This window comes from Lepidochelys olivacea (genome assembly GCF_965140295.1).
Source record: "Lepidochelys olivacea isolate rLepOli2 genome assembly, chromosome: 19".
In the NCBI taxonomy this organism is placed as follows: Eukaryota; Metazoa; Chordata; order Testudines; family Cheloniidae; genus Lepidochelys; species Lepidochelys olivacea.
In genome coordinates, this window is record NC_140429.1 from 10,824,221 (window position 1) to 10,846,618 (window position 22,398).

The 22,398-nt window shown below is 45.1% G+C and overlaps 1 protein-coding gene across 2 annotated transcripts in view; it reads right to left on the reverse strand.

The window, feature by feature from the left end:
- Window positions 1-309: 309 nt before the first annotated feature.
- WASF2 (WASP family member 2) overlaps window positions 310-22,398 on the reverse strand; it is a 41,280-nt gene continuing 19,191 nt past the window's right edge. For both annotated transcript variants that reach the window (XM_084609755.1, XM_084609756.1), the window contains 8 exons: window positions 19,585-19,738; window positions 15,422-15,556; window positions 14,732-14,885; window positions 12,567-12,684; window positions 10,772-10,902; window positions 8,554-8,709; window positions 5,584-6,098; window positions 310-5,036 (listed from right to left, as the gene is read on the reverse strand). In XM_084609755.1, coding sequence (XP_084465881.1) covers window positions 4,882-5,036; window positions 5,584-6,098; window positions 8,554-8,709; window positions 10,772-10,902; window positions 12,567-12,684; window positions 14,732-14,885; window positions 15,422-15,556; window positions 19,585-19,714 — 1,494 coding nt within the window. In that variant the 5' untranslated portion in view covers window positions 19,715-19,738 and the 3' untranslated portion in view covers window positions 310-4,881. The remainder of the gene's footprint in view (window positions 5,037-5,583; window positions 6,099-8,553; window positions 8,710-10,771; window positions 10,903-12,566; window positions 12,685-14,731; window positions 14,886-15,421; window positions 15,557-19,584; window positions 19,739-22,398) is intronic.

Consider the following 22,398-nt stretch of genomic DNA (forward strand, 5'->3'; position numbering starts at 1 on the left):
GGCATCACCCATAATCCTGTTCTGATACTCCTGTTCTACTCCTAGGCCGGGGAACTTCTAGGTAAAGATAAACAAGTCTCGGCAGCTGGGTATGGGTGGCAATTGTAGTCTCAGTTTGGTTTTGCCTGTCTGTTGGTAACTCTCAAGTCCTCTCAAACAGTCATAATAAGAGCTTCTCAAAACCCAATCTCTCATGGGACCGCCATCCTCAAGGCCATAATGGAAGGGTCAGATCTTTGCCCTCTATCACCCACAGGCATCATTCCCAACCTGTTAGCCCCGGACTCCAAACTGACATGAACACAGGTGTTGATTGGATAGAAAGGTTTTATCAAGATTTTTTTTAAAGTTTACATTTTTAAAAAACGAAGATTTTTACATGTACATTACAAAAATTGCAAATAGGATCTTCATCAGGGGGTGGGGGGGGGGAGGAGGGGAAGAGACCAAGCAGACTATAAAAAAGCAGTATGAAAACTTGGCTAAACAGCACCTGACAGAGGAAAATAGAAAACAGGCACTACTAGGAAAAACAGAGAAGGCCAGATTCCGAATTCAGATACATAAATGGAAAGGCAGAACTACTGCACTGAAGCCAGTAGTGTTAATCCTGATTTACACTGGCATAACAAACCAAAATCCGGCTGTCAATGTTCACTCTGTGGGGTAAAACAAGTTGTTAACCTCGATGCCAAAGACGTACAGTGTTCTGCTGGAGAGACTTTAACAGGGTTTAGTTTTTGATACTTCTCTGCGTTCCTTTGGTCTGAAAGGGAGTAAACCCCATTGCTCACAACCCAGAGAATCCTTTCCCACACCCCTTTTCCTTTGACACCGTAAGACTCATTTGGCTCCTTATAAGACATGGTGCATCTCTTCCCCACCAACACAACTTTTGCACAGAGTAGACCCCCAGGTTACAAATGGAATAATTACTCTTATAAATATATTTATATCATATAGGAAATAAGGCACTTCAGAAGCATCATGGCTCTTCTAGTTCTACATCATTCTAAACAAGAAAAAAAATGGGTTAGTTTCTAAAATGAATCAAAGGGAATAACGTTAATACAGTAATAAAATCTGATCCACATCCCACTTCAAGGCTTTGTAAAACAACAAGAGAGACAGAAAACCTGACCCAGGGCAGCTATGAGACAGGCTTGGCCCATCCAGGACAGGTACTTTTAAAGCAGGCATATTTAAGAAGTCCATGGACTGCAATTCTCTCTCATGAAGTTATACTTCACACAGTTTCTTGGCCATTTGGGACTTCCAAGAGCCCCTTCCCTGGCTCTGGTCTGGTGCACTGTGACTGATAAGGAGAGGAGAACCAATGAAGGTCACTGACTGCAGATGAGCTTCCAGGCTGAGCCCTGGAAACCTGTAGTAGGCATACCCTATGTGCAAGTGTGTGGGGGGAGAGGGGAGAAGGCTGAGAGAAGCTGCCAGGCACTACAGCTGAGAAGAGAGAGAGAACACAACCAGGATCAGAAAGGAAAGAAAACCCGCCCTGTCCAAACATGCTCTGTGAAGTGACAACGCATGTCAGCAGATCCAGTGGCAAATGACTCCCAATAAAAGCACTGGCTAAAGGCTGCACTGGATTTGCATGACCTGCAACCTGGGTTAGACTGGACAGAAATACAAAGGCGTGCCTGGACACCTATTAAAATTCTTATCCCCAGATTTGTGAAACACTGGCAGCTCCCTCCACTGTGCTGTTTGGAATGTACCTATCTCTATGGTCATATGAAATAAGTTAAGAACACGCGAAACCAACAAAGTGACCAGGAGGCTGTTTAGCCAAGCACATGCCCCTTGCATGAATAGGTCAGCAGCCCTACAGTTAGAGCCATTTGGGTACAACCATCTTGCAGAGAGGTTGTTCTTGGCACGTATTTTCTTCCCCTCCCACTATTCCCCCCAGGTTGAGGACCCATGTTTCAGATCCACTCCTAAGGACCCCAATGACTTTAAAAGCACAATTGTTTTTAAACTAGACTTGAATAAAGAAAACATTGTTCCTTCTATTGATGGGATCTCTGATCAGCATAAGTGGGCATTGCTTCTTTATGGCCACCCAGCACAAAGGGGTAGACTTTACTGCATAGATGTTTAGAACAACACTGGACAGAGCCAGGAGAATGGTCCAGAACCATCTGGCACCACCTCTCTTTCTCCACAATCCAACTGGTGGCTTGCACACAGATGGATTGTCCATTTAAGGTCACACGGGATATCACACCTTTCAAAGCTTCAAATGAAAGGAATATTAGCTTCCCCTTCATGAAATGGGGCCAGGTGGAGCCAAAGCAATTTTAAAAGAACCCAAGTATGGAATTTTTGTGTTCCTAATTTCCAGTGCCCTGGAGTGCATTATGGCTTATTGGCACTGGAGGATTGGAACTAACATTGCTCTCATATTCTTGTCCCATCAGAAAGTAGTGTAAGTTTCACTGCCTATGAGCTCGTCTTCACTATGGGGGTAAATCAAACTAAATTACGCTAATCCAGCTATGTGAATAACGAAGCTTAGGTCGACGTAACTTAGAGGTCAATTTACCCTGGTGTCTTCACTATGCTGCGGCGACAGGAGATGCTCTCCCGCCAACTTCCCTTACCCTTCTCGGAGACCTGGAATACTAGGGTCAAATGAAGAGTGCTGTGCCGTCTATTTAGCATCTTTATGGTCTTCACTAGACCCGCTAAATCAAGCCCTGCTGCATCGATTGCAGCAGCATCAATCTCCCCATAATGAAGACCAGCCCTATGCTCTCAGGATTCTACCTTACCCACTTGGCTTGCTGCCAAAATATAGCAGTGCAGAGATTTAATAAATTAACCTCACTGGTGCTTTCCAGTCAAACTGGAACTTGACAACACCTGCACCGAAAAACGTGGTCCCCTAGCCTCCAGAGAAACCTAAGATCTAGGCCACTTCATTTATTCTCTCTTTCAAACATTAAAAAAGGGAAAGGTATTGAAGAAAATAGCAACAATCCAGAAAAGCGAGAATTTAAAACACTAAAAACAAAAACCCAAGAGGGTTTTTTTTTCCTGGCAATACGGCAACCTCTGGCTGTATCTTGTGTCCCATGTATTAGTGACATCTTTGTTTTGATATACAAAAGCAGTAATAAGGCAAGTCATAGAGGGAAGGGAAGGAGAGGCACATGTTGGCAAAATACTTCAAAAAAGTAAAGGCAGAGCAGAGAATGGAGAGTTGGCCATCTGCATGGTCTCTCTCCCCATAGCTGGATCCATGAACCACATGGGCTGGGATCTCTGTGAAAAACTTAGGAACTGCTCTTTTATGTCACACTGACTGAGACTTCGACAGTCAAGCCCAGATAAGATATTAAACAAGCACCTGCTACAGAGAGGTTTTTGTATCTATCCTGTTGGAGGTGCTTGCACTCAACTTAAAAATGTAATAAAAACAATAAAACCTAAGTCAGCTAATCTAAAATCCTCATTTCCACCCCTACCTGTAATGCAACTCCTGGGAGCAGATCAGGAATTTGTAAGTTTATCTGGTAAAGGAGATAATTCTCAGAAAAGGTTGCATTAACTACTGGACTATGGATGCGAAGTAGTGGAAAGATGGGCTAGATATAATGTTACTGATGGCTGACTCAGTCCACAGAGACACCCCACCACATGTAACCCTCCCCACCAGGGTAGGAGACAGCAGCATAGGCTAAATACTGGCATTTTCTGCTGCTCAATTCCCCGCATAAAGTACGCCATCGGCTTCAATGAAAAGCACCTGTACTCAAACTGACCAAAGTGCTGCCCTGAATAGGCCAAATGAGACACTGATGCGTCGCCTCCTTGCCCTGGCTGGTAAGTTAATTGTAGACACACTGAACACCAAATGAGCCTGAAGCCTATTTGGTGCTCAGAGCTCCCTTTCTCCCCACCCAATACCACTGGTTACATCTCCTGCTCTAGACACACTGCAGAGCTCACTAGGTAACAGATGAAAACCTTCCCAGCACAGCAGAACCTAGCAAGCCCTAGCTGTCACTGCTTAGTTTCCACAGCACACCAGAGGCAGGAGGGAAACTTTCTGACTTGGTAATGCCCCTGCACACCCAGACTGGGCAGCCAGGTTAGCGTTTTCCTAAGGCTGCGTCTCTTAGTTCAGCCTCCTTCAGCAGCTGTGGAGGCTCAAACCAGGCTATTGGAGGGGGTAGAGGCAGCTTTTAAAGAAAACCTAACCCCAGGTTTCCATGTAGTGCACCCTGCAACCCCACAGCTTGAGAGAGCTTTTTAGGCAGGTTCGTTTTGAAATGCTAGAAAAATGATGCTTCCATCACCAAAAAAAAAAAAAAAAAAAGGATTGTTCCAAGGATTATTTAATAATGGGGTGCAGTCTGGAAGAGGAGACATTTTAAGCTCATTTTCTAGCACTACTCCCAATATTAACCTGAGAGGATGACAGAGTTAGGTCCACTATATCCTAGATGCTGCTGCAATGAGAAAACTGGCTGAAAATGCCCTCCTGAAGAGCCCTTTGGCTGCAATAGGGTCACGGATCTTTATTTTTAAAAAAAACCAAACCATCCCAAAGGCTCTTTAACCGTGTTTTGTTCTGTGGCATTGCAAATCTGGTGGTCTATGTTTCCTTTAATGAGCAAGCACCACTCCTCCTCCTGCTGGAAAACAACACTGCAACCCACAGCATCTTGCGGGGGACCTTTTGGAAAGGTGAGTGCAAGTCATGCCAAAGGGGATTTGTTGAAACCCCTTAGTACATCTTCGGTTACTGGAGGAGACAGGAAAAGCTAAAAGGCTTTGGCAACCTAGGAAGTACTTGGCTCTTTAAGAAAGGGGTCAGGCCAGTGAGGAGGAGCGTGGGGAGCAGGACCATGGTTAATCAGACCACTCGTCACCAAACTCCGAAGAATCATCCTCGGAGTCACTGTATTCCACAGCGATGCGGCGAGAGAGGATCGTTGCCACGTCATTGCCCCCAATGTCCCGCTTCTCCTGTTCCCGCTGTTCCTCCACTTTGCGGAGCTGGAAGCCTGGCAAGGGGAAGAAGCCAGAGAGGCGGTCACTTGACGGTGGGATATTTCATGCGGTCTACAAAGAACTGTTGCTCCAATGCTGTGCTCTGAATAGCCCTGGGCAGGGCCTGATCAATGCCTGGAGTGCGCTGGGCCAGCCTGGCACAGAAGGGGGCACACAGGTCAAACCACTGACCAGCCTGGATAGGTTTGGAGCAAGGGCGACTGGAGGAAGCCAGAGGAGCTGGCTTCTCATACTCCTCGCAAGCGCTATGTGTTGCTTCTCTAAAGGCAGTTTGATTTCAACTTGGGAGCTGCATTGATTCTTACGGGGCAATCTGCAAAGGTTTAAAACTAGAGGGCACCCTCATCGGGGTGAAAAGGGGAGTTGAGGTTCTCTTTGGGTTAGATCATCTACAGGAGGTATGTGTCACAAGGAGCAAGCCAGCAGCAGTGCTGCCCATGGGACGGCTCCCGTGCTTCCGTGCCCTGGAATCTCCCTCAGAAGAGAGAATAGCTAGGCTTATGGGAAAGAGGATATGTAAAAATCACAGCCAGGGCTTACCTTGACGGATCGCTGAAAGCAAGTCACTTCTGGCATCAGTCACAGGCGGCAAGGAAGATTTTGGCTTGGAGGCCGAGGAGTCTGGAGACAGAAGTGGAGCCGGTGCACCATCCATGCCACTGGAAGACAGAGGTGGGGGGCCAGGAGGGGGAGGAGGGGGAGGAGGGGGAGGAGCACCATCTGCTGGCTGAGGTGACGGTGGTGGAGGTACAGCAAAGTATTCTGCTGCTGGAGGTGGTGGCGGAGGAGGAGGGGCAGAAAAATCGGGATGAGGAGGGAAGGAGGATGGAGATGGTGGTGACGGCATCCCTGAATTTGGAAATCCTACAGGAGGAGGTGGTGGGGAAACTCCCGACATTGGTGGTGGGGGGGGAGGAGCAGGAGGTGGAGCGAAGCCTGGCCTGGCACCAGGTGGGGATCCAATTGGAGGAGCTGGTGGAGGATGGCTTGGACTGACCAGGCTGGATCTTTTTTGTCCTCCAGAACCAGAACCTCTTTGGTTGTCTACTGGGTAGCTGTTGCAGGAGGAAAGAGTAATATTGGGGGTGGGGGCAGAGAAAGAGAGAGAGAGTACCATTAGCTTTGAGCTCAGATTAGATTGAGTTTATGTAATCAGAGAGGATTTTGTCCAGCTTTCACCTCCAACTCCCAGCTTTTACTGAAGTTCTCCAGGGCCCTGGTGCTGACTATCCTGCTGCATTACTCTTGGCTAGGAGAACAGAACTGACAGCTGACACTGCGGCTGAGAGAAACACTATCGGATGTCCCATCAGCCCGCACAGTAACAGTATACTGTACGAGCCAAACACCAAATCTCTCTCTGCCAGAGGCCAGACTGCCCTCTCAGCTCAGAAGCTTCTAGAGAAATGCCAGTCATTCTGTATCCATTCAGCCGCTAAGCAGGGATGTCTATCAAGGTAACCTTTAGTTCTTGTTTTCTATGCTATTAACACATTCACTGATTCTTTACTGGAGCACTGGTGATGATTTGTCACCTCTTGTCAAGGGTCTAAGGAAAAAACGGTAATGGGATCCAATACACACTGAAGGGAAATATGGATTCATAAATGACTGAATATAACTTTCCATTCGCAGGAAACATTAGTGCCCAGAAAGTGCTATGTTACCAGCTTACATACTGGTAAAAGGAAGCTTACACTGAATGCTAGCAAACAGAATGCTTTTGCCTCAAAACCTGGCAAATTAACACACAGCCTATGGGGCTCCTCTGATACGCCATGGAGACTATTGGTCGTTTTATAATGAAGGGTCGATTTACCTCCACCCTTTTTCTCAAATAAGAGATTCAGGGGACAGCCATGGCTTTAAGTAATTGCCTAAACCAGGACAAGTTTTATCGGAAGCACCCATCTCCACTCTCGCCTAGAGAGCTGCCGCAGGACGGCGTGCCTGTCTCAGGCTGTGACAGATTGGTATTTGCAACTCAGACTCACAAGCTATGCTGCCTTTTGATACGTTTTAGTCAAGCTAGCACTATAGCATTTGGCAGTCACCTATTCCCTCTATGTATTTACTCTTGCCACACTTTTCTGGTTCCTACTAGTTAAAAGATACTCTCGTTTTGACCTCTAACACTGAGCCAATATCAGGCCATTCTGGAATTGGTGTGCAATGGACCGGATCCTGGAGAACATTGATGTCTTGGGGCAATGAGGATGCTCTAGACCTTGTAGGAGACACTAGGGCCCCAAGAACTCGAACTATGAGGTCTCAGAGCACCTACACCCTGCACTTGCAAAGATCAGAGGGGAAAGTGGTGACAGTGTAGGAACCCAGTAACAGGGACTGTTTCTGTGCAGAGTGCTGTTGCGGGATGCAGGACCACATGCTCTCAAGCATTTGTATTTGAAGAGGGAGACAGATCAACTGGGCACCCAAAACTGGGCCGAGATTGTCTAATGGAACCCAGATTCTATGAGGATGGGTGCTTCATACATATGGAGAATTCACAGAGTAAGAAAAGTGGGCTAATGCTCTCCTGTTAGGGTATTATGGGAAGTTTGGGGCTTTAATTTAATTAATTTGAAGAGAGAGCTGGACAAATTTAAGAGTGTGATTGTATGATGGGGTTGCTTGTGATCGTAGGAGACAGGGTTCAATAGCCCTGGAGCTCGCTTCTAGTTTATGTCTTATGTTCCTAAAAGCTCATAGTTCGGGTTTCAGCCAGACACCTGCAGTGGTCAGGAACGGATTCCCCTCCCCTTTCAAAACATGTTCTGGGGTGTTTTTTAATCTCCTTCCTCTGAAGCATCAGGTACAGCCATGGCTAGAGATGGGACGTTGGACAGGAAGGGCCAGGGTTCTGAGGTGGCAGTGAGCATTCTCGCTCTAAGGTGCTTGGCTGGCTGGTTCTTACTCACATGCTCAGGGTCTAACTGATCACCATATGTCAGACTGGGGAGGAATTTTTCCTCAGGTCAGACTGGCAGTGACCATGGGGGTTTTTGCCTTCCTCTGCAGCGACCCTCACACATATACACATGCTGCCAGGATCATTGGGTATATGTCACTTAATCAATTCCCTGCTGTTGGGAGAGTCCTTGGGCACTGATGTATCTTGGTCCTTCCTATTTCTGCCTGTGGCACATAGGAGTGTAATCTCCTGTGGGCTGTAATACTTGGATTTAATTTTGGTTATTGGGTTCAGTGTGTGGGTGCTGGAGGGAGTTGGTGGCCTGTGTTTTACACAAGGTAAGACTAGATCTGGTGGTCCCTTCCAGCCTTAAACTCTATGACTCTATACTGACAGGTGTTCTCTCACTAGGACTCTTACTTATGTTAACCGAAACTAAACATTAAGGAGGGGTCGTCATACTCTTTGTACACTTTACTGACAGGCAGGTTCACTCGGGTCTCAATACAGTACTTAGTTAGCTAGTGAAACCCACTAACATATCACTTTGCCCCACCTACTATTTCTCTGTGGCCGAACAGGTCTCGGAGGTTTACCTAAAATCCAAGGGTGGTGGAGGCAGGCTGTCCTCTGGGTAGGATGGAGATGGTGGTGAGACAGAATCAGACTGCGGTGGTGGTGGATAGTAGCTCATTTCCATGCTCTCATCTGAGCCAATGCTGCCATTCTGATACACCACATTAGGGGGATATCTAAAATTAAAGATAGCAATGGAACAGGGATACCCAACTTCCTCCTCGCCTCCAAAAGGAGTACTTCCAGGACGGTGCATCAGGGAAACAAAACCAGGAATGCAGGCTGCTCCACCGCAAGTAGCCTAGTTATTGGAGCCATGCTCAAGTGCCTCACTCCAAACTTCAGACTGGAAGCTCTTCTATCAGGAATGTCTCAAGCGCTGTTAAAAGCCCAGCACAACGGACCCCGAGTCACAATCTGCACCTCTCTGTGCTACTATAATACAAATAATTTATTCAAAAGGGACACCATGTGGCTCCAAATCATGTATTTGTACATAAGTCATTTCCTGATCTAAGTTTCCTGAAGCATTTTAGATTACTGGAAATTGTTCAGATTTTTAGACATTTAAAATTCACTTTCACTCATTATGGCTGTTTATTCTCCGTGTGTCTCAGTCTGGACAATGGAAGTCGACTAGTTATTCTCACTTTTGTTTATTGTTAGTATCCAGACAAGTTTATTTTCAGGTTTTTATGCATCAGCACAGTAATTCAGTGCGTGGATTGCCAACACTAAAAGAGAATATTTGTGTTATTTTAAAACAAAACAAATATTTCTATTAGTTTTAGGGTTGGTAAAAGCTTGCTCTTAAATCTGGATTATGGGCAAAAACCAGACTTGTCAGGTCTCATTTACATTGCACACTCTCCATGGCAGCATAAAAGTCCTAATGTAACCATGTGCTCATTAGGGCAAAGGCTATCACCTCCTACAGGTTGGGAAAGCACTTAGCACATTGTGGATGTAGTCATAAGTAAATTTCAAAGTATCCAAAGCTGAAACATGCAGTGTTTTGTTTGGGCCACCCCCAAGTTTGACAGTAGAGTAAGATCACTGAAACAAAAACAAACACTCTTCAAGCCTCATATCAGAACCTACAGCGAACTAAAATGCATAGGAGAATTTGTAGTGGGAAATAGTGAAAGCAAGGAAAAGTCAGTCTCAAGTCAACTGACTCGGCTATTAAAAGAAAAGCAGGTTTTATTTTTAAATATAAAATGTGTGATTAAAAATAAGATTTTCTTAAGTGAAAAGAGCCACAAATGGCAAGAAAAGAGCATACTGGGAAGTGCATTTTGGGAATTCAGTTTGCTTCCCGCCAGACTGGTGTCAGAAGTTAAATTAAATCCTGAATAGGAGGCACTGAAGAGAGATCTGTAGCTGAAAAAACTTGGATCGGAGGAGAAAAGTCCTAAATTTTGAAACAGGAAGCGGGGCTTATGAAAAAGCAGTAAAAGAAACGGTGCCCCACCACCAAAGGTTAAGAGTGAAAAGAAAGAGACACAAAGCAGTTTTGGGAATGTCTGCCTGCCCTACTCACTGGCTTTCCTCACCACAAGAGGCTCCTATATTAATTCAGCCCATAACTACAAGGAGACAAAGGCTACTAAAATTATGTCACTTTAATGCCTTGAGTGCTGCTGTGAGAACTTGGGAGAGAAGGGTCAGCACCACCTTTCCTGCTGATTTCTCATGGTGGGGAACACCTCTCTCTGCAGATAGCAGCCAACCCTCCATGAACCCCAGAAAAGCCTGATGCCTATGAAGCACTCTCAGAAGAGCTTCTGTAGGTTTGGAAGTATGCCACAGAGTCTGCACTCCTCCTTCCATACGATATCCCCACGCTCCAATGCATGGCTTCTGGCCCTTGCTAATTCTGTTCTGGGCCAGACAAAACTGGTGACCCAGCTATAAAGGGATGAGTGATGATGGGCTAAAGGGACTAAGTCCATGACATTTCTGCATCTGTGGGATAGGGGAGCCGAGAGCAGAAGTAGATTTGCTTCTGAAGACCACTCACGCCACCTTGTTTAAACTGTTTAGCTTCTTGATTTATTTCACAAGTTTTAAACCAACAGACAGATTTCCTTTAGAGAATCTGATTAGCAGGGATATCGATCCACACTGCACAGCAGATCTGGAGAAACTGCAGAGCAGGGTGAATTGCATTACCATCAACAATGCCAGACAGCTTCCCTTTCACAGAGGGCTGCATAAATAGCCAGATTCACTTACCCAGCAGGTCCTTGTCTGTCTTTTGACTCAACAAACTCCTGTCCCATTTTCAATTTCTCCCACTCCTCTTTTCGGGTTTTGATTTTCCGCGGATTCACATTCCCTCGGTTGGGATTATCCTTCTTCTCTTTCTAAAGAAAGAAAAGTAAAGAAAAAGACCCATTAAAACTGAAAACGTGTTTGGATTTAGTCTGTCCTTATTCCATCTCACTGGGAGGGGAGGAGGAGAGATAGAGCCAACTAACATTTTAAGAGATTACAAAAATCTTGGGATTCTTTGAGACTGCAGTAGAGTGAATTTAGTACTGGTGGAAGGATCAAGATTTGCCTATATGAACAGTTAATTTGTGGCAAGATGGGGATGGGGGAGGTCAATCTACCTTGAACTAGCCAGCTGGGCTCTATATGCCCACGTGAACGATTAGTGCACGGCAGGTTAGTGAGGTAGATTTACACCCTATCTTGTTGCGCACTAACTGTTCATCTAGACAAGCCCTCAGACTGAGATACGAAAGGCCTCTACCTACAGAACAGCTACTGCACAAGTGGCAACATAAGCATGAACTTTCCCCCTGTGCTCCAACCAGTGTGCCTCAATTCTGGCCAGGAAAGATGGTTTCTGGAGTGAAAGGGCAGATCAGTTTCCCGAACCTAGGGCTTGCCTAAACGGCAAGTTACTGGGCACCAAGCCAAGGTGTGCATCTATAACGCACCTGCTTGCCATGTAGTAATGCCCCATGTGGAAACGGCTACAGCACAATGAAAGTCCCAGAGTGCCACAATATCAACACGGGATGTTACTGCACAGCAAGAGTCTCACCCTGGCTTGCTGCACAGCGTCTTACAATGTGGACAAGCCTCTAGTGCCTCTTTGGTCTTTGCGTTGAGGCTTCCAAAAGGAAGCCAGTTAATAGCAACTTGGAAGTAGGGTTTTTGTTAGGCGGACACCTGCCCACAACGAACTGGGCTAAAACCAACCCCATTCCAAGGATTCCACTATGCCGAAACTCTCGCTTATACTCTGACTGCAAGGTCATGAACTACTTTGAGATTTGATGTTCCAATCACTTACATTGTAAGTCAGATTTCCCCAAACTAAGCCTTGGAGGTATAGTAAATGAATCCTTTTATAATGCAATTTACCTTGTAATTCACTAATGTCAAAAGGACACTCAAGTGCAGCAATGGGCCAGTGTGGTGGTGGGTTTTTTTGTAGTTTTACATGGCTTAAACACTTCCATATGTTAAAGTGTAACTGGATTTTTAAACTTAATCTCTTCACTGCTGCCAGAACAGGCACACCCGTTTCCTTCAAAGGTACTGGTGATGATATTCCGGTTACATCAAAGCATACCAAAGGTAATAATAGGGTGCTTTAATACTGAGCAGAGATGCCTGCAAGATACTGCAAGAGTACTGAAGAGGTTCTACGTTTGTCCTTGCCACCCAAAAGACAGCATTTACTGTGCTAACGCATCGAACGCCAGGAAACAGATGGTACAAAGCTACGAAATGAACGAGCATCACCATCCAAACTGTGTGAAACTCAGAAGAACAGATTTTTAAAATCTCTCCACTTTAATAAGCAAGGATAATAGTAACAGGCAACAAGGAATATTTTTTTTTAAAAGTATAATTTTAAACTTGACCGTATACCCTCTAAAGAGCCCAAGTGAAAGTGAAAACTTGGATTTTGAAGAGAAACTGTCTCCTAGGAGTCTCTGGCTTTTCCTCCTGCCTTGTCTTATCTACTATTTCTTTGCTAGCATTCAGCAACGATGCCCCATCCCCTCACCCTGTGCTTCCGCTTTTCTTTCATGATATCCTTGGTGTCCTGTAGCATTTTCTCTTTCCAAAGATCAAAGAAGTATGAAGGGTCTGTGTAGAACTTGAGTGCCTCTTTGCCATCATCCCTGGAATAGAAACACACACAAGGAGCCAGTCAGGTGCTTGTCTGATGCCCAAAGATTTCAGACACCCACCAGGTGTCAATTTCTATCAATCTGAAACAAGAGGCCAAATATTTTGTACTCTTTCTCCGTCCCCTTCAAATAGGTGTCTCTCTACCTTTGAGGAGCCACCCACTCCACCGGCTAATTTAAAACCACCACCACACCTCACCTAATTTGAAGCCACCACCGCTTCTCAGCCGTGGCTGAATAGTTAAAAGCGCTTGACTACAATCCTGAAGGTTGCAGGTTTGAGTCTCACTTGATCTCACACTCAAAGGCCACCTCCAGTTCACCCAGCTGCAAAATGGGTACCTGATGCATTGGGTCAGGGCAGTCAGACATGATGCTGGCCAAATCACTCCCTTGTGTGCCACTGGCTATGACACTGATGTGCCCTAACCGCATCAGCCTGATGAGCTGTGGCTCGGGGGAACTCTGACCAATCTCCCAGCAAGGCTTTGCACTATGATTCTCCTCTGGTTTGGGAATACATAGTTTTGATTTCTGTACCTTAAGTAAGGTGCAAGAACTCCACTGAGCAGCTACTCCAACGATTACAGAGGCAGCAGCAGATGTCTGTCCCCACCGCCCCCCCTTGTCAAACACCCCCCCCCCCCCCGCCTCTCTCTCTCCACACATGCCCCTTCCCATCCTTCCCCTCCCCATCTGTCTCTTCCAGATAGCCTGCTCCACAGTAACGCCAATGGATACAGGCTTGGGCACATGCACCTCCAAATGCTGAACAGAGTTCTTTTCAGCGACAATCTCCATCCTTCCCACCCCCACCCACCAGACTGGGGCTCCTGCTATTTCCTCCAAGACATATTACACAATTATGTGCTGGGACTTTTTGGCAAGTTCCCTCCCCACCTGCCCGCCCTTTCAGAAAAATCTCCAGTTCAGGAACTCCAAATCGGACCAGCAGCATCCTTGAAAGTCAGGAGTGTGTATGCACATGCCCGCCCTCCTACTTTGCAGTACAGTAGCATCTCACAGAAGACAGCTGCCTCCAGCTATCTGTAATTACTTTTCACCTGTTCAAAAGACATATACGGATGTGGGCTAAAGAAATATTCATACTCCAAAACCCCTGCTCTACGACTATCTACAGACACTCAGACCTCAGTGGTTCAGCAGCTACCCAAAAGAGCCAGAGTTGTGTGAATTCATAGTTTCACCTACTATAGTGCTATATATTCACATTTAAACAACAGGAGGAGGAAATATTTAACTGTTTTTATATATAATATTCTCACAGCAAAAGGACTGACCAAGTATTATTATTTTATCAACTACAGTTGGTTAACATAGTAAAAGCCTCCTGATTGGTTAATATTTAAATCTCACAGTGTTTCAAGATCACATGCTGGAAAAAGTCATAGGAAACGAACTGAAGTGCCAATTGCAGCTCCCGAGCCTCAGTTTGAATATCACTGATCTACAGGATGACCTAACATGGCTAGACCGTTAAGGATAAGGGCTTTATGCAGGTTATACAGCCAGGGTCTAAGCTGAGTCAGTCACCTGACACCAGGAATAGACCAAATAATGCTCAAAATCTAAAGGAGTCTGCTGTATCCATTTGGGTCAGTGCCACAAGCAAATTTATGTCCTGTAGTTTCCAAGAAGGCTCTTGGAAAGTGACCACGAGATCACACAGAGAAGTATGAGAAAATACATCGTATCCAAAACACCTAGCAATGTTACTCAGTGCCATTCAAGACTTGTCTCCTTAAGGCACCATCACAAAAGCAACAACGTAACTATGTAATTTTTCAGCTACCTTTATTTGTGCAACCCCAGAAGCAAACCTACAAATAATCCAGCTAAAGAACAGCAAAGGCCCGAGGCACCCTAGTTAGGTTACTCCATTTCCCTTAGGGACTAGTGTTTCTTGAGTAAGTGGCTTGTGGCCCTGGCCTTTGGGTGAGCACCTTTCTCAGCTAACTGTGGAGGAGATGTTCCCTACAAGGGAAAAAAAGGAGCTACAGAGATGCTGCAGCATTACCTGTAAGTGGAGAGAATGTTGAGAGGTGGAGGAGTATTGCAGATGCCGTATGTTTCAAGGACGGGCACCGGGAGAGAATCTCTGTCAAAGAGCTTCTGGTCCTGAGTGGTGGAGCTTTTGAAGGCCTTCCTTGTATTAATGCCTTGTAGGGACACTAGGAAGGAGGGAAGCAATGGAAAGAGAAAGTGAAGGACAGTTCGACCCAGGTGATTGATACAGAAGGCCAAGTAGCCACATCTGATTTCAGTTACAGTTCTCAGCACTTTCTATGGTTGGGTTCCTTTTTCCCCACAATACTCTTGAGAAAAGAAACTCCAACCCTGTCTACACTGAGATCTGAAACTGTTTCAATATGGCTCTCAAGAAAGGTGCTAAGGTGGTTTCAAATTTCAGTGTAAACACAGCCTGAAAATCATGCTGCCACACTATTTACTGAATAGCCAGCCAATGGACATGGAGACTTGCTAGTGACCACCTCCAGCAGAAACAGACTTGTTTGGAACCACTCCACATGTCACTAGCAAAGTATTTTTCAAGACAGTAAGGGAAAGAGTTCCTGTTAGTGGAAAGGAAAACATATGAGCCTCTAGCACACACAGCTTCAAACTCATTTCAAGGCCATGAGCTCTGCTGGTTTGATGGGGCTCTTTAGCACGCTTGGTCTGAAAGTGCTGTGCTCCGCTCCATTACCTTCTTCCTCTTTGGGATCCAGCTGAGTGACTTTGACTTGTAAGCGGTCGACCCTCTCGACTAGAGAGCTCACCCGAAAGGCAAAGGTGTTGGCCTGAGTAAACAGCTCTCCAAAAATGTCCTCTGCAAATTTACCTGGAATATTCAAAGGGCTGTATTACTCTTTGAGCTGTATTATACTTTCCACCCCCAGCCCTTAATACTTGAGTTCTCCTGATCCCCCCGCCCCAAACCAACCTGCTGCTTCTTCCACATTAGCATCAGCAAGCTATTTACTAGCCTTTACAAGAGTGAGATTTGTTATTTTCAAGTTTGGCTGTGTTGATACCACCCAAGATATTAGCACAGAGGGCGAGCTGATGCACCGTTCCAGCTAAATGACACCTTTCTAAAGGATCTTTAAACAATGAAATACAATTGAAGTATACTACTTAAGTCTTGAATAAAGTAATAGACATGGGTGGACACCAGCCAAGTTGACAGCGTGCTGTATTAGTCTGCATCTGATTGGCTTGCAGTCTCTTTAGGGTTACATGATGTTGTTTATTAACAACCAGACATAGCTCTATGGCACTTCAAAAGGCTCCCAAATTATAAATCACTGCCTTGCAGTAAGGCCTCTTCGAGGGTAACTGGTACCTATTTTAGAGTTAATTGTATTCTAGAACTATATGGTATATTCAGGTCTTGACCCTAAAGCCATAGCCACATTCACAGACAAGGATACTGACCCATGCATTCCTTCAGATAGAGCAACACCTGAAAGACTGATGCTTTCCAGATTATCTAAATATAAATAAATGCTGGAGTATTTCACTACTACTTTCACTAGAGTTTCTTAAATGTGATGAACCCTCTGTAAAACCTCAGACTGCTCAGTGAACAGCCAAGACAAATGTTACTATTCATTCTTTGCACTGCGGTAGCACCTATGAGCCTCCACTCATGGATCATTGTGCCGGGCATTGTACAAACAAAAAATGATAGTCCTGCCCCGAAGAACTTGCAAGCTAAGTGGATTCAGACAGGTGGGGAGAGCAAGGAAACAATGAGACAATATTGGCCATAAGAGGCAGCAGTCTCACCATACCAGTCGCCTCTATTCCTCCACCAGAACCTGCCCTTACCCAGTCTTGGGCAGAATCCTGCCTATCTAAACATTTATGGCCAAGCCTGTCAAAAACACAAACCTGAAGTTAAGCTTCTAATAAGCCAATAGCCCCCCTTGAAGTCAGTGGGGGCTGTCAAGTGCTGGGCACTTTTGAAAAATCCTGTCAGGCAGTCAGGAGCCTAAATAAAGATGTAACCTTAGAGTCCTTTTTTTGGGAAATCTTGGCTTTTAGCACAAGTCATATGTGTAAAATGGAAATTGCATTTCCAACAGCTGATTCCAGAGGGAAGGAGGGGAAAAAACATCTAAGTTAGGCTATCATTCAAGGGCAGCTGTCTCCATGACATCTACGAACATGAGTAAAGAGTCTGCACTTTGAAGCAATACTAAACTCAAGCCCCTATCCCTGCAGTCATTTTATACAAGGGTGCTGTGTCTCTGAGTCCTAGAACCTAGCCCCGTGACTCTGTTTTCTATGCAGGTTGTGCACAGTGTAATTCTCCTCCCCCTGCCTCCCTTGGTAATATAGGGTTTGAATTCAGGGACCCTACTTTTGCCCTGCTGACCCCCCTTGTCCGCTTCCCTGTGTTAACTCATAAGAAGATATTCATTCCCTCAGACACAGGAGTCAGACAGATCTCATTGTAACAAGCTTTCATGAAGCATCCTCTCTGTTCTACCTCACCATAAGAGCAACTCACACATTTTACAAAGGATGCTACAATGAAAGGAGAGGGAAGGTTCATCTATAATGAAACTTGACAGACCTCACAGCAATAACCTCATACAACAAAGTTGTTACGTGTTTCCATTTTAATGAGATTTGGAACCCAATTCTGAATTTCACAAGGAAAAGACTACAGATGTTGGGAAAACCTGAACAGTTGTTTTGCAGTGCTGAGCAGTACACTTTAAATATACAAAGATGAGATACAAACATGGTTATGCACACTGGTGTATGTGCTTGGGTGTATATTTATTCCTCTAATGGCATAACTGTGTCAGCACATGGTTACTGTATAGGATCTAGTATATGCTTTTGTATTTCATGCACATTTTTTGGATGGGGGCAGAGATTAGTTTTCAGGGATTTAGCTGCTTGATTGATTTTACTTCAAGAGAAAAAATTACAATCAAAATTATCTTTATCATGCACTTGCAGGAAGACAGACTGAATGATTTAATAGGTCTTTCCCATTTCTAGCTTCTATGATTCCACAGAATTAACAGAAATGCACAGACTGCCTCTCCAAAGTGCTACTGGCTGTCATAGTAACAAAGGGCAAACTCACTGGAATACGAATGCGGCACAAGTTTTATGTTTGTGTCTTTGTAAAGAGGTTGTGGTGTACTCGGCATGGCTGCTTATTCACTTGACAGGTCTGCCGTCACTTACTGAACTCTCTTCAAATTACTACAGTATTCAGCACATGAAGAAATATTCCCATTTTCAAAATAACGTACAGACAACTGGGAGAGGAGCTTGGTCATTTGGGTCTCAACATTCTGCAGTAATTAGCCCAAAGACCAGAGCACTTACAATTCTGTCTTCAACCCTGGGGATGCATAACAGGAGAAGATGCTCAATTTTATTTCCCTCCCTCTGCATTACCCTCAAATGCACAGTGATGCGCATGAGTGTCAATACGAACAGCCTGTCTCACAGGAGCTTCCCCAACAGCACTCCTGGTTGTGTCTGTGATTGGTCCTCCCCACACCCCAGAGCGAGGCTCCCTTGGTACCCTCCTGATAAAGGAACCAGGCTGTGATCTGGCTTCCAGCACTTCACTCTCTGTTCTGAGGGATAAGCAGAGGTGCTTTGAATATTGTGAAATGCACAAACAAGGTCTAAGCCTGAGGGATATCGCTGGTGCTCTGTCTCACAAACCCACAGCATGCCTTTTGGATCTGGATCAGCTTACTCTCTCTATCTGGGATTTAAAGAGCTTTACCGTCCTCCCCCTTCTCATTTCATGCGCACAGGATGGATTTTAAGAGAACCCTAATGCTCCGTGACCATCTCAGGAATCACATCTAACTGTGGAACCGTGAGGGGCAATTGACAATGGATGGGTAGACTGGTCTTATCCATTACTGCACATTGATATTTTTAGCAACAGACTTAATGCAAGGCCTGTTGGTATCAGATGAGAACCTGGAGGCAGCACAGGGGTTTTAGTGATAGCAATGTGCTTTCACTACTGGAGAAACAGGAAAATTTTTGCCGGGAATCCTCTCACCCATGTTCACATTGCATGAGAGAAAAGGTCTATCTTGTGAAGGGAACAGAGATACTTATAGGTCCTAGAGTGAATTTAAACAAGGTACGAATCTGTTTATCAAAGCATTTGCAGGTCTCATTTCAAGGCCAATGAAACAAATATTGAGCAAAGGGGGGCTAATCTGAATCCAGAACATTTTAATGGAGAAAAAAGAAGTTGAGTACAGGCACAGTGATTCTTACCGTTTATTTTTGTTATAAAGCTTGGGCCTATGTTTTCACTTTGCCCCTCATAAGGCTGCCACCACCTCACTGGTAACCATTTGTGCCGCTGTACCAACATGCGGCCCGCAAACTCCAATATCCCAGAGGCAGTTCTTAGTCTGAATTGGGGACTTTCAGGCTTGCAACACCATAAATGTAGCACGGGCAAACAGGCCAGAATCTGTGTGTGCGTTTTGATTACCCTTCATTAAAAATGATAAATTGTAGATTAAACACAGTTGAGCTACAATTAATAGCGCATGCAATTACAGGCGCTTTCTCCGACAAGGCACTGGCCACTCCGAGAGCCTCCCATTTTACAGCCCTCAATTATGCTCCATCCTTCCATCTACAATTTTGCTGCAGCTCTTCCACTCCCCTCCTCTCCAATTTTCTTTTTGTTGAGGAGGAGGTGGGAGAAGGACAGGAAATTAGCATCAGAGATGTCTTTGGGAAAATATGTTAGCATTACCCAGGGAAGGCAGATGGGGGAGAAATAGGAATACAAGAACAGAAAGGGAGCTAATGACTCCTGAGGGCAGCATGCGGGCTCGCAGTGGTACTCACTCAGGCTGCCCAGCTGTCGAATGACATTTGCCAGGGTGATGTTGGTCATGCATTCCAGCTCACTTCTAACGCTAGGCAACGTCTGACGGCACAGGTGCCTTGGCTCAATGTTCCTCGTTACTAACGGCATGGTGGACCCGCTTCAGGCAGTGTTCTAAAAGATGAAAAACAACCCAAAAAAGAAACAGGAAAGGATTACTCACCCACACATTCCAGGCACACCAGAGCCACGATGTTCATTTTCCTGCTCTGAAACAGCTCTGTGTATCAGGCATCTTCTTCCCTCCCCACCCTTATGAAACTGGTTCTTTGAAAATAAAGATCCTGCTGTTCTACAGCTTGCAGTGGAGAAGCAGAGACCTGTTGGCTCAAGGGTACAGGCAGCAAAGGAAAACTGCCCATCTTAGCTGAGCAAGGGACTGTTTACATTACTGCTGCCGCACCACCCTTCCCACTGATGCATCTGCACTGAACAGTCACACTCCTTCTCCAAATATTGCAGAACATCTAACGACAGCTACTGTGAACCTTTCCATAGGAACATTTTAATACGTCCATTTTCGAACCAAGAATGTTAACAGAAGTTAGCACTTCTGTTACGCCAGACACACTGACATGTACATTCCCTCCCTCCTCACCAACAGAACAGACAGAGAGGGCTCACATGAGATAACAGGAAGTGCTTGCAGCTGACCAGGAAACATTCTGGTGACTGTTTCTTATCCTTCAGGCTGTGCCCCTCCCTTGTAGGAAATTCCCATGTGACCTAGTTTCTACAGATCCATCGTTTTAGAGTTAGTGGTTTATCACATTGGTAGCTTTATAAGGATATGTGGGAGGAAGGGGGTAGAGCCCAATGCTGAAAGACATCAACATTGATCACTACACACAGCGAGATGAAACTTCCAACCCCAACTTCCAATTCTTCTAAAATTTACGGAACACAAAAGCTTCTGAAAGTTATCCTTCAGAAAATGGTTGCGTGTGTGTCTGTTGCCTGCCCAGTACTTTGTAACAGCAAAATCTCCACTGCTAACATGCCTAACTGTTAAAGCAATAGATTAATTCTCTTATACCTCTTGCCCACAAAAAGAAAATGGAACTTCAGCTCCTGAATAATGGAGCACAGCACAAGCAGTTAGATACACCTCCAAAATCTCTAACATGAAAGCAAATATATCCCAACTTCTTGATTAATTTAGGAAGGAAAACAGTCTCTCTTGTAGGTCAGATGAGAAACAATGCTATAGAAACAGACGCCTCCCCTTGTGATGGACATGCTGATCTGCTCAGGATGGGTGTAAAAATAAAACAGGAAGCTAACAGCCTGGGGAACGTGGCTTCCTGTCACCAACAGCAACAAACCAAGAACCAAAATAATTTAAAATCAGCTGTTTGCTCTTGACTTTGAGCCACCCTTTGATAGTCTGTGGCAGCTGGCAGCTTATCTTTGAGGTCCAGGAGTCCTTCCTGGATGCTTTTCTACTAGGACGTTAAGAAGAAGGAGTGGGTATTATCTCACCAATTACCTCACAAACCAGATTTTGAATTTCCAAATTTGACCCGTTAATGCAGAGGAGTTCAAGGTCTGGAGCACTGCAGGGTATGCCAGGTATAAGGATGCTTTGTTACAGTACCACCAAACTCCATTATAAACCAGTCATTTAGTTCACTTGTCACTGTGAAACAGAAAGAAAAGGAGTACTTGTGGCACCTTAGAGACTAACCAATTTATTTGAGCACAAGCTTTCGTGAGCTACAGCTCACTTCATCGGATGCATACTGTGGAAAGTGTAGAAGATCTTTTTATACACACAAAGCATGAAAAAATACCTCCCCCCATCCCACTCTCCTGCTGGTAATAGCTTATCTAAAGTGATCACTCTCCTTACAATGTGTATGATAATCAAGTTGGGCCATTTCAGGTTTCAAAAGACCAAAAAACCTAATGAAAGCGATGTTGATGAGTCAAACCTAAAAACCAAGAAAAGCAGGAAAATTAACAGGGCTGAAATCCCTCCCTCTTAGACCTCCCTGTGCCTGGGTAGTGTAAAAGCCATCAGATAGTTAAGTACAGAGTGAGCTAAGGAAGGACTTCCACCATTAACTCTAAATTCCCTGCATTTTGTGGATTAAAGCCAGACCCTTCTAAATTCTTCTGTCACGTTAGGTTTTTGTGCTTTAGCTAAGCCAGCGTTTCCGTGCTTCCCCTGGCAGCACCCCGTAACAGCCACACCCGCAGCTCACATATATATAGGGCTGTAAGCTTAGGTAGTACCTATCTTTCTCAGGCTTCTCCTGTTTCTCTTTCTCGAGCACTGACTCATACGAGCACATGTAGCTTGGTTCCACAGAGCTATCTGTGGGCATCCCACTGACCTAGAGCAGGGAGTAACCTTCTGGGGAGAGGGGAAGCCATCGGAGGACAGAGCAAGAAAAAATTAAAACCACAGGAAAGATACTGAGAAAGAGACCAAAGAGCACAGGAAAAAAAAAAAAAAAAGAACCCTCCCCTCGCCGCCGCCCCCTCCCCCCAAGATATTGCAGCAACTGTGGTAAAGTTATGACTAGGGCCCTACCAAATTCTTGGCCATTAAATGCATCACGGACCGTGAAATCTGGTCTTGTGTGTGCTTTTACCCTATGCTATACAGATTTCATGCGGGAGACCAGTGTTTCTCAAATCGGGGGTCCTGACCCACAAGGGGATTGCAGGGGAGATGTAAGGTTATTTTAGGTGAGTCGCGTTATTGCCACCCTTACTTCTACACTGCCTTCAGAGCTGAGCAGCTGGTGATCAGCATCTGTTGGCCA